Here is a 12,808-nt window from a genome sequence, read left to right on the forward strand (position 1 = left end):
ACTGATGGGATTCACCCCAGTCCACTGGGCAGCAATGTTTTAGCTGCAAACATCCGATACTCTGTCCAGACATCACCAGCCCCCATCATGCCCCCACCAGTCCAAACCTCCTCCTCATCCGTGCAGACATCACTGTGTGGAAGTGACTGACTGGATTTGGTATCACCTCCCCACATTCCCCAAAAAACTGCTTCGATTGACAGTGCTTCCTTGCCACCACCTACACCCCCCCCAGTCTATCCCATTAAGACCATTATTACAGACAGGTATTCCATGAGGGGACGTGCTGGGAGAAAAGCAAACACTAACTGGCTTCGTCCACTAAAGGAATCACCAAAACCTGAGGAAGCAGCTTCCACAAACACTCCCCCCTCTTTTAACATGGCACTTTTGAATATTCGATCGTTGTCCAACAAAACATTTATCATAAATGATTTTATCCATGATTATAAAATTGATGGACTCTTTTTAACTGAAACATGGCTGAGCACGGATGCATCTACTGTTCTCACAGAGGCCTCTCCACCCAATTTTAGCTTTGTTTTTTCAACCAGGGAGGGCAAAAAGGGTGGGGGTACTGCATCTATAAAGTCCAACTCCTTTGCAGTAAAGCAGATTACATTGGATGAGTACCCCAGCTTTGAACATCATGCCTTTGTTTTTAACAGCCCTCCAGTTTTATGCATCACAGTATACAGACCACCCAAACCAAGCTCTGTTTTTATTGAGGAGTTTTCAGAGTTTTTAGCATCTGTCCACACTTCTTTTAACATGATTTTAATAACTGGTGATTTTAACCTGCATATAGACGGGAAGTTGGATTATTGCACCACTCAGTTCTTGGACTTGCTCTCCTCTCTTGATTTTAAACAACACGTCATGCAGCCGACTCACAACAGGGGGCACACTCTTGACCTCGTCATCAGTCATGGTTTACCTACTAGTGTGTCCGCTGTTGTGGATCTGGCTGTATCTGACCATTACTGTGTGCTTTTTAACATCACTGGTTTTATAAAGCAAGAGACCTCTGTGAGAACGGTGAAGAAACGCTACTTGACTCCTGAAGTGGTCGAAAAATTTATTACATCTGTTCGCTCCAACTCTCCACCTGTCTTACCGGCCCCCTGTGATCTACTTGTTGAAAGTTTTAACAGTAAATTAAAATCCAGTCTCAACTCAGTTGCTCCACTAACATCTAAGAAGATAAGAATCAAACCCACACCCCCTTGGAGAACTGAGGAAATTAAACAATTGAAGAGATGTTGTAGATCTGCCGAAAGACTTTGGAGAAAACACAAACTTGAAATAAACTATCAATTATACCAAAACCAACTAAAACTATATAATCAAACCGTAAAACAGACCAGAAATTCATATTTTGCGAACATCATTTCCGTAAATAAAAATAATCCCAGAGTCCTTTTCACCACAATTGAATCTTTAATCAACTCAAATGTGAACAAAAACCCAATGCCAGCCTCGGCCTCATTGTGTGAGGACTTTGCAGACCACTTCGGGAGCAAGATTGATTCTGTCAGAATGAACATCATAAAAGAACAGAAAAGCCTCTCTATTGGTTATGATGGCTTGATTTTACCTGAGGAAGCACTGGACAGTTTTGACCTGGTTGAAGCTGCAACACTTGGTCGAGTTTTCTCCCAAGTTAATCCAACAACTTGTTCTTTAGACCCCATCCCTACATCACTTTTTAAATCATTTTATGGGTCTTTTGAGAGTGAGATTTTAAATATCATTAACTCCTCTCTACAGACGGGTATTTTTCCTGCTGCCTTTAAAACGGCAGTGGTGAAACCATTACTCAAGAAAACTAATTTAGACCCTTCAGTTTTTAATAACTACAGACCTGTGTCCAACTTGCCATTTTTAAGTAAGGTTTTAGAAAAACTTGTTTTTATTCAGCTAAACGAGTTTCTCTTACAAAACAACATTTTTGAGATAAACCAGTCTGGCTTTAGGACGAACCACAGCACAGAGACGGCCTTGTTAAAAATTGTTAATGATCTCAGGTGTGCCTTGGATTCAGGTCAGATCTCAGTACTAGTTCTGTTAGATCTAAGTGCAGCTTTTGATACTGTTGATCACCTGATCCTTGTAAACAGACTTAAAAGTCTTGGCCTTTCAGGGACTGTTCTCAAGTGGTTCGAGTCGTATCTCATGGAGAGAAGCTTTATGGTAAGCATGGACACATATTTTTCTGGGGTCCATGAAATTAATTGTGGTGTGCCTCAAGGTTCCATCCTGGGCCCCTTGCTTTTTAACATTTACATGCTTCCTCTGGGGAATGTCATCAGAAGCCACAACATCAGTTTTCATAGCTATGCTGATGATACCCAGCTGTACATAGCTATGTCTCCTGATGACACAAGACCAATAGAAGCACTTTTTAACTGTATTTTAGATGTAAAATTATGGATGGCAAATAATTTTCTGCAGCTCAACCAGGAAAAAACTGAAATTTTAGTTATTGGTCCTGAAGCCAAGAGGGAGAAACAGTTTTTGAAGCTACAGGAACTTTCCTTAAGTCATTCGGAAGCAGTCAGAAACCTGGGTGTTATTTTTGACTCTAAGCTAACTTTTATCCCCCATATAAAACAGGTGGTTAAAACTGGTTTTTATCATCTCAAAAATCTGGCTAGAGTCCGCCCACTACTCTCTCTTGCTAATATGGAGATGCTAATGCATGCTTTTATCATGAGTAAAATTGATTACTGTAACGCCCTGCTTGCTGGTCTTCCAAAAACAAATATTAGGAACCTTCAGCTTCTCCAGAACTCTGCTGCACGAGTTCTTACAAAGACCAGGAGGCGGGCTCACATCACCCCAATTTTAAAATCCCTGCATTGGCTCCCCATATGCTTCAGGATTGATTTTAAGATATTTTTAACAGTTTTTAAATGTCTTAACGGTCTTGCGCCTTCTTATTTATCAGATCTTTTAGTAAGATATGAACCCTCGCGGACCCTGAGATCCTCTGGCACTGGTCTGTTAACCATTCCAACTGTAAAAACTAAAACCTATGGAGAAGCTGCATTTCAGCACTATGGTCCCCGCTTATGGAACAGTCTGCCAGAGGGCCTGAGAGCCGCAGAGAGCATTGATACTTTTAAGAAAAGGCTCAAGACCCATCTTTTTAACCTGGCTTTTAGCTAATTTTTATTTATTATTTATTTATTTTACTACTTTTATTTATTTATTGTTATTTATCTATATGTATTTTCTATTTTTATTTTATTTCTTTATCCATTTTATCTTGTTTTATGAACTTGAACCTGATTTTTAACGTGTTATTTTAATTTACCTTATTTCAATGTTTTATCGTTTTTATCAATATGTTTACTTTTTGATTCTCAATTTTTAATTCATTTTTATTTCCGGTGCTTCCTCAGCTGGAACCTCTCCCTCTTGGACGGCTGCTGTTCAGCCGCTGCGGCTCTGGGTGGGGACCTGCATCACCGCTTAGCTGTGGTGGAGCGGTCCCCGCCTGTGATGTTGCATTTGGCCGTCTATGCGGCTGTTCACAGGGGGGGAGGTTCCAATTATTAGCGTTTCCCGCATCATGTTTTTGTGCTCAGCATATGTTTTACAGCCTATTTTTCATTGTCATTTTCCATCAGTTAGAGAGTGGGAGGTGTGAAAGGCGTGGGGGGCTAGGTACGGGGAGGGGGGCCCTATTATTTATTTATTTATTTATTAATGCTTGCTTGTTTTTATATTTTGTTGTTTTAATGTAAAGCACTTTGTGTTATATTTTTATATGAAAAGTGCTTTATAAATAAAGTTTGATTTGATTTGATTTGATTTGATTCCACTTTTAAACATTAGAGGATTTTAATGGAAAAGAACAACTGAACCTTTAAGTAATTAATTAACACATGGGACAGTGTTAGAAAAACACTTTTAATTTACTTTAAAATGTGTTTGTGCCATAATAAGGCTTATAAAACTACTCCCTGTCATAAAGGGATATTCCAGCATGACAAAAAAGCATCACTGGTTGAACTACAACCACATTTTGTCACCAAATGTGTATCTGAAATTTTACATTAAATTCCCATGTATCTAAGAGTTAGAAAAGAGTTTTGCTTCCTTTTTCATGATGAATGACCTCTGCTGCATGCCTGCACTCATTTCTGTTGCTTCCTGAACTTCTCGTACAGGTTAAAACCAGGCTGACCATGAGCAGTGCTGCCAGCCATGTTCTGACCTGAACCGCCCTTCTGGTCCTGGTCCAAACTATACTATGAACCCCTTACCAAATCCTCCCAGTCATCCTTTGAGCAGGTCTGAAGCGACACTGAAAGCACCAGTCAGAGCAGCTTAGACACAGACCAGTTTCTTGTAGGAAAACTCTTATAAAACACTTGATGTGATCGAACATCTACGTGGATTTAAGTTGAAACAGTTTCTGCACGTTTAAAGAGCAGATGTCATCATGGATGAGTGCATTAGAACACTGATCCTCAAACAGCCATGAACTGAATTTGTGAAAACAATAATGACCACAACTACTGCGAGGATTTTGTGGGTGAGGTGCATTGTGGGAATTTACTCTGTCTGTTGATGCTGCGTATGAGTTTTAGTTATGCTCTTTCTGAAGCCCACAGAGCAGAAAGTCTACAATTTTTTTAAATTATTTTTTTTAGGAATAAAACTAACTAAAGCTGGGAGTTTCTCCTTTAGTTTTGCTTCCTGTGTTTTCACTTTATCACATAAGAAAACAGCAATTCAGGCGTCTAAAACACATAACAATTCTGAGACAGCATTATCGTACAGGTAAATGATTACGTTTAAAAACAATAAGAAGTAATCTGTAATGTTTTACAATTTCCATTAACTTTAAAAAGTTATCCTAAATAAAATATATAATTTGAAGAGAACTAGAAACATTTAAATTCTAAATCAAATCATATTTGAACACTTTTTAAAAAAGAATTAGGTTTATAGGGAACAAACAGCTTCTAAAGTGTGAAGTTTTCTTAAATGAGAAGTAGGAATCTGAATGCACATTTAAGAAGGGAATTTTTAATTACTTTTACCTTGGCTCTTATCAAAGATTTAGAACAAAAACCTTCAGCTCAGGCTGTGTTTGAGTTGGCTTTGTGCTTTCTTTCTAAGACCACCAGAGTTCAGACGTCCTCAGCTTTAAACTGAGCCTAAATATGCAGTTATTGTTGGGGCTGCAGAGAAAGATTAAATCTTGCATGGGACATTCCACTGGCTTTGCCTCAAAAAGGGTAGGTGGGGGTGGGCGGGGGGTCAAATATTTTACCAAAGATCTGGTTCAGATCATTTACAAAAATAAAGAAATAACTGGACAAACAGATTTGTAAAGTGTAGAGACGAGTATGTGGGACACTAAAGCCAAAACCAACACGCTAAAGAGTATATAAAGGTAAAGCTCCTATGAACTGGGATACGGTCATATGATCTGATCCCGTATTAAAGCCTGGACTAGGGCCATCTAAGGGGTTTGACCGAATCCAATTTTAAATCTGAGTTTTTATTCCTGAATCACTCTCAGAACAAAAAACAAGGCTTTCCAGCCGTTCCAGACCATTCTAACGTCTACAATCAATCGTCTTTTGCTGTCGTGGACTATGAAACCGAGCATTCAGTCTGGGGAATCTGGGATAAAGTTCTGTGGGGTTTTTTACGTGAAAATCTCTGACCTTGCTGGAACGTCCAAAAAAAGAAAAAGTGACAACTGTCTGCTATCCTTCAGGTAAGTCATATTTTTGCACTTTGTTACTTACTTTCTACTTTTCTTCATATAATTGATAAACAGCTTTACAAGCAGACAGCAAGGCAACAAACCTGGTGAAAATGGCCAGAAAAAGAGAATAATCTGAAACTGTGTGTCACGATATTGATGTGTATTTATTAAAATCTGTGCGTTTGGAATAATGATTTTTCTAAAATAGGCCATTCTTTTGGCAATAACTAGATGTTTATGATACTGCTTTTGATTCTGCTTAGTTTGACTTTAAAAACTGGCCTCTGTGCAGTAAATTCCCAGTGAAAATCTCAGCGCTGAAGTTTATGGGCTGTTAAATAAAAGAAAACATGTGAAGAATGTTCAGCAAGTGCTGAGCATGGGTAAGACAGATGCTTCTCCTGCCAGCATGGCAGAAGTCAAGAGAATCTGCCCCATTTTGAAATGTAATATCAACTTTAAAACAGTCCAGAAGAGCATTCCTTGTGGGCTCCACCTTCAGGACCAGGATCCAGACTCACATCTCCAGGTTACGAAGAGGTCGGTTGGCGGATGAAAGTACCTGCTGTGGTCAGTCAGGAGCCCCTGCTAACCTGACTGTTAACAGCTGTTTGAAGTCTTCACATCACATTGAACCTTCTGGAAACCTCAGGTGAACTCACCTTGGGTTTTTTGACACCCAATTTGCTAAAGTTGAGGCATTCACAGTTAATGCATTGCAGCTTCTTTTCAATAAGCTGCAGGTGCTTTCAGGTGGGAGTATAATTTACAGCTTGCAGTTGTTTAAAGGAACAAGGGTGTGGTCCACAAGTCTCGACATAAAAATAGGTTATTTATGCATAACCTGTAAGGAAAAGTACTTGTAAATCTTGACAGCCATAAAAAACAAAGATGGCAGAAAATAGGACGAAGAAGATCATCTGAAAATGTTTTCGTTATGAAGATGCTCACCTCTCACTTTCTGTCTGTACCTGACTCGTGTGATCCATCTGAGGATTTCTTCTCTCTGCAAAAACTTCTGTCTACAGCCACAAACTGAAGTAAACAACACTTTAGTTGGGATTTAAATCCTTAAAGTCTTTAGGAAAACAGTCTTCTCTTAGGTTCATGACCACAGCTGAGAAGTGAGGTCAACAAAATGTTCTGGAACCCAAAACTGCTCAGATCATGACTTTAGTTATTCAGGGATCAACAAGAAACGGTTGTAGCTTCAGGGATCTTTAAAAACCTTGTTGGTCCATTGCTAGAGTGGTCACTTCGTAGAGTGAAGGGCAATTTTATGTATTCAGGTCATTTCGGTTGGTTGTGACCGGGCAACAAAGTTAGACAAAATACTTTTAATCCAGAGTTTCCAACAGCAAATTTAGTTTATATAACTCTTCATAAAGTGTATGGATGGATGCATGTTATTGAAACATGTTGTCTGAAGCTTAAAGACATTTAATACATTCATCAGATAGTGCAGGCTTTTAAGAAATGTGTTTCATAAATTACTCACTAGTGTTGGCAAAAGGACACAGAAGCGAGCTTTGTGGTTTGGAAAGTTGCAGGCTGACTAAAGACTGATTGCTCCGTACTCACCAAGGGTCCTGAAGGGCCTCTGGTGTGGGACTAAAGAGAAGAATCCTGGCTTCAGGGCATTTGTGATGATGATGTCAAACAGTTCTTCAAAATCCTTCCTGCAACAACCACAAAAACTGCATTTTTTCACCTGCGCAATAGAGCTAAGATCAGAAATATACTATCTAAAAGTGATTACGTCATCCATGCATTTGTTACGTCCAGACTGGATTACTGTAACTCTTAGTTAGCAGCATGCCCAAAAAGTTCCTTAAAATGTCTTCAGCTTGTTCAGATTGCAGCAGCTAGACTGTTAGCAGGAACCAACAGAAGAGATCACATCACTCCTGTGGTAAAAACTATCTATGCAGGAGAAAATTGTTCTATCAAACTTCATGCCCGGACATCTCCTCGATTTTTACTGAAAAGACGAGTCAGGCAAGGATGCCCCATTTCCTCTTATTAATTCCTCCTCTGTTCCCAGATCCTTACTGACTCTAAAACTCAGTCCACTAAAAGGAAATTTCAATAGCAAACCACACAGACATTATCCGCCAACGGGCTGATGATACCACCCTGTTTCTAAAAGATCATTATCAGGTACCGTTAGCTATTGATCTGATCAATAATTTTTATGCTGCATCTGCCAATTGAACTTTGATCCAATTATTAATAAAACACAGACAAAGCTGAACCAATGGCTCCAGAGAGATCTCTCATTGAGATGCAGAGTTTTGCTAACTAAAGCTGAGGGAATTTCCCGCCTAACGTATGCAGCTGTATCCCTCAATGTTGACAAAAGGTTCAGAAAACCACTGACAAAATGCTTTTTAATTTTATCTGGAGGAACAAAAACCATTATATAAAAAAACAGTAGTAATTAACACTCATGTTAAGGGTAATCATAACTTTTTAGATTTTTGTACATTAAGTATTACCTTTAAAATAAATTGGCTGAGACATTTTATTAAGAATTTCATTCCAAATTACATTTTCTCCAAATTAGGAGGCATAAACTTTCTTTTGCATTGCAACTACAATGTGCAAAAGATTCCAATAAAGTTTTCCTTCTTCCATAAATAAAAGTTACTTTCCTGGTCACTCATTTACAAACACAGTTTTTCTCCACACAGATACTACATATGGAATAGCAAAGACATTACATATAGACATACATCTTTATTTTATCCATCTTGGTTTAATCAAAACATTCTTCTGGTTAATCAGCTGTTTAAATCAAATGGATCTTTGATGTCACATGAAGAACTCTGCCTCAAATATAGAATCAAAATGCCTAAAACTGAGTTTAACATTGTTTTAAAAGCAATTCCTAAGTGTGTTATGTTATTGAGAAGCTCATCATTGCAGAGTCCAACTTTATTGCCAATTGACCCAACTAAAATAATAAATAGGCCAAATTTGTTTTTCTTCTTCAAGTAAGACAAATCGCCGTGCACGCTCACTCTTTCAGAAAGATGTTGTGTCCATTCCCTATGTAGTTCCTTATTGGAATAATTTAGTTTACTATTTAGAGTGGAAATAGATCTGGAATCTACCAGCAAAATATTTTTTAACCAATAAAGAGACAGAAATCCAATTTAAACTAATCCATAAATTCTACCCATCCAAACTATATCTGCAAAGGTTCAAAGAAGATATTGATGTAAGCTTCTCTTATTGTCAAGAACAACCTGAAGATGCTGTACATTTATTTTGGTCATGTCCCTTTTCCACAACTCTCTGGTCTAAAGTTTGTAAGTTCATTTCCGCCCACATAGACTCAGACTTCCGCCTGTACTCAGAACATGTTATGTTTGGCCTCACCCACTCCCCATCTCATAAAAAAGAACAATCATACATCATTTATCTCGTTTTGTTTTTATGCAAATGGAACATTCATAAATCCAAAGTTACAAATCATACCCCTCATTTTTCTATCTTTTTCAATGAGTTCAAACAATACGTGAACACAATAAGAAACTCTGACAATAAGAAAGCCATTAAAACATTCGATCTGTGTGTCAGTTTCAACGTCTTTGTATAAAGTGTAATAATTACCCCCTGGTTTGTTCCTTTCCTGTTGTTGCACTGTTGTGTATTAAGTTGTTGTGTTCAATAAAGTTCAAAAAAAAATAAATACAAATAAATCACTCCTGTGTTAGCTTCACTTTACTGGCTCCCAGTTGAATCTAGAATCAAGTTCAAAATCCTCCTGTCAACCTATAAGGCCTGACATGGTACGACCCCATCCTGTATCAAAGACCTCCTAGTCCTTAACCATCTAAACAGAACACTTTGCTCCCAAAATGCAGGACTGCTTGTGGTTCCTAGAATTAGTAAAAGTATGGTTGGAGGTAGAGCGTTTAGCCATCAAGCCCCTGTTAAACTCTCAGCTCATGGAAGAGAGTTTCAGTTTCAGTTTCTACATTCAAAGTTAGACTGAAAACATTCCTCTTTGGACAGGCTTATTATCAGACTATCAAGTAATCAGAGATTATTTAACTTACTACTAAAATGTTTTAATTAAATTTAATGCCAATAACAATTTATTGTTAGTAGGCTGCTAGAAGTTTGAAGCTGGGGGAACTATGATGCACTGGGGTTCTGTCCTCTATTCTCCTCTACTTCTACTCTCCTCTATTCTTGATCATTTATTCATTATCTAGTTCTCCGTGCCTCTGTTTGGTGCAGTGCAATTCATGTGTTGTTTCTCTGTCCCACTCCGGGGGTGATTCCGGATTCCAGTTGGATTGTCCATGCTCCTGTACCTGACCGTGGACCTCGCCTCTGGCTGGTCTCTGCTCCTGCAGCTACACTTGGCTGTGGACCGTGTCTCTGGCTCGTCTCACACCCCCAGCTGTCCCCCAACTCCATCTGGATGAAACCCATCTGCTGGACTATTCAAACATCTAGTTGTAGATTTAGATAAGCTAATTCTCTGTTAACAATCATGGTTCATCGCCTGTCTGTCCTGGGAGAGGATCCCTCTCTCATGTGGACACCCCACAGGTTTCTTCTTTTTTTTTCTGGAGTTTTACCTTACCTATTTTTTTACCATGATAGTACACACTGAATTCTATGACTTGATGTTCTTTATGATTGATGTTCTTATACAGTTACCGGTATGAAGCCCATTGAGACGAATATTGTTGTAATTATTATAGAAATAAAATTGAATTGAATTAAATTGACTGACTGACAATTTAATGACTGAATGGACCAGTGGAGACAAAAGGAAACAGGGCTGGACCACAGTCATGAAGACGGGTAGTCATGGTCGTAGTGCAGCGATTGGCCTCTGCTCGTAAACTGTGTGCTCGAAAATTGCACATTAGTCAAAGTGTCCTTGGGCAAGACGCTGAACTTTGCCTCTAGTGGTTACAGGTTGGCGCCAGTGTTTGGTAGTGGAGCCGCAATCAGTGCATGAATGTGTGTGTAAATGGGTAAAGTGTTTTGGGCCTTCAATGAAGGTTGAACAAGTTATACAAGTATACACCATTTAAATGTTGAGAAGTAGGTCTACAAAAAAAAGAAAAAAAACTGTGTGGGACCTAAAGGAGATTCTTTAGAGAAAACATAGTTCAAGGGATTTTTTAAAAATTATTTACAAATCAGTCCTTAGCAGCAATAACTAATCCTTTCTTTCTTTGACATTAAGGTAGTGTTTTTACTGAATAACAATTGAAAAACCAGCTTCACTGGAAAAACTGCTGACATCAGGACATCCTATCATCTCAAGTAAATCAAGCATCTCCCTTCACCTCCATCAGGACCCACAGAAAGGGACTGGTAGTGTTTTATGAAATAAGCTTGAAGCATTTCTATTATGATGTGATAACAGAGATGAAGATGTTGAGGTTCTCTTTGAGAGAGACCGGGATGGATCAGGAATGAATCCATTAGAGGAACAGATCATGGTAGATGTTCTGGACATAAATGCAGGGAAGCAGATGGAGATGATTGGACACTTTCAGAGGAGGAACAGGGATGATGTTGGAAAAAGGATGCTGAGGTTAGAGCTAGCAGGAAAAAGAGGAAGACCCAGGAGGAGGTAGAGAAGGGGGACGTGAGTGTGATTGGAGAGACTGAGGAGGAACAAATAGGTTGTGGAGGTTTGTTTTTAGAAGGAGGATTTAATTACTAAATGTGGCAACCTCTGACGGGAACTGCCACAAAACAACAACGAAGATTAGAAAAGCAAAAAAAGGTCTTAGTGAAGACATTGACAAAACTGACCCAGTCTGGAAGAATTTCTTGATAGAAAATGAAACCCAGAATCCTCAAGAAACGTTAAAACCCACTAAATAAGTGAGTGTCTTATGTAATTCAGTCAATCAGAACCCTCTGTTGTCCTGCATTCTCCTTGTTAGGTTATCTTCTGCTGGCCTCCAGTCAAAATACCAGACCACAGAACTGCAGAGCTACAACCATTTTATTTAGAAAAAGCTGCCTACACTGTCAAATAGCGGGGATTTATTTTCAATACGGTAGAATAAAGCTTTTCTCTGGACAACAGACTTGTTCTAATGATTAAGCTGCAGGATAAACAGAACCATCAATCTTCAAGTAACCCGTTGTCCTATGAACCAGCAGTGAAAAGATAAAGCTCTCTGAGTCATTATCACTACAGGTACTGATGGACAAACATGCTCACACACAGCTGGTGCTTCAGCTCTCTCTGGGAGGCAACATTGCTGGGACTATAAGTGAAAGCCAACAAATGAACTGGAAATCATTCATATGTTAACCAAAAACATTGAAAGCTGAGCATTTGAACCTGATTTTCTATTCTGCTTGACTTACACTTTCCACTCAGCATCCCACACAAAGATGACTGCAACCGTGGGCCCATGAAGTGTGTGATAACAGCACAGAGTGGTGCTTTGCAGAAAAAGCTTGACTCAGTGTTTGGAGAGCCACTTGCAGCTTAATTGAGGGTGAAACAGGCTTTGGGTTACAAAAACAGCCTTCACACAGAATCAGCAGAGGTCTGCAGGTGTCACTGTCTAAACCCCCAGCACTGTTTAAGCCTATTCTGGCAGGGCTTTGGATGTATACACATCTTCCACTTCCTCCACCTGTTTCCCACCAGACCTCAAAACCAACAGGAACACCTAAGGCCTTTTGCTCTTACAGGTGGATACAGGCTGTCTACAGGCAACAAATGGGCAAACCCTGTACGGGACATACAGGTGGCCCACACAACATTTTAAGATCATAGACCACTCAGTGAATCCATTGAGTGAAAGTGTTCATGCACATTTTTTTCTACGGATCATGGTGAACACATACAGAACACATAAGGGGACGTAAGGGGAAGGGTAGGTGAGATGCAGAGATAGATGTTTCAACATCCCTAAATCCTGTTCGAGCCTTAAGGGAACAACAAGACACACCTGAGCGCCCTTTAAGATGCAGCCACTCATCTCCATGACCGTCCACAGCCTGAACAACCCAAAAACCTGCAGCACCCGTATGGTCAATACCTTTTAAGGCCTTGGTTGTTGTCAGCTT

The 12,808-nt window shown here is 39.3% G+C and overlaps 1 protein-coding gene across 2 annotated transcripts in view; it reads right to left on the bottom strand.

Moving 5' to 3' along the window:
• The window catches only part of nt5dc1 (5'-nucleotidase domain containing 1), a 52,141-nt gene that overhangs the window by 12,226 nt on the left and 27,107 nt on the right, over window positions 1–12,808 (bottom strand). For both annotated transcript variants that reach the window (XM_023953122.1, XM_023953123.1), the window contains exon 8: window positions 7,316–7,413. In XM_023953122.1, coding sequence (XP_023808890.1) covers window positions 7,316–7,413 — 98 coding nt within the window. The remainder of the gene's footprint in view (window positions 1–7,315; window positions 7,414–12,808) is intronic.

The sequence above is a fragment of the Oryzias latipes genome, chromosome 24, assembly GCF_002234675.1.
Source record: "Oryzias latipes chromosome 24, ASM223467v1".
Lineage (NCBI taxonomy): Eukaryota > Metazoa > Chordata > Actinopteri > Beloniformes > Adrianichthyidae > Oryzias > Oryzias latipes.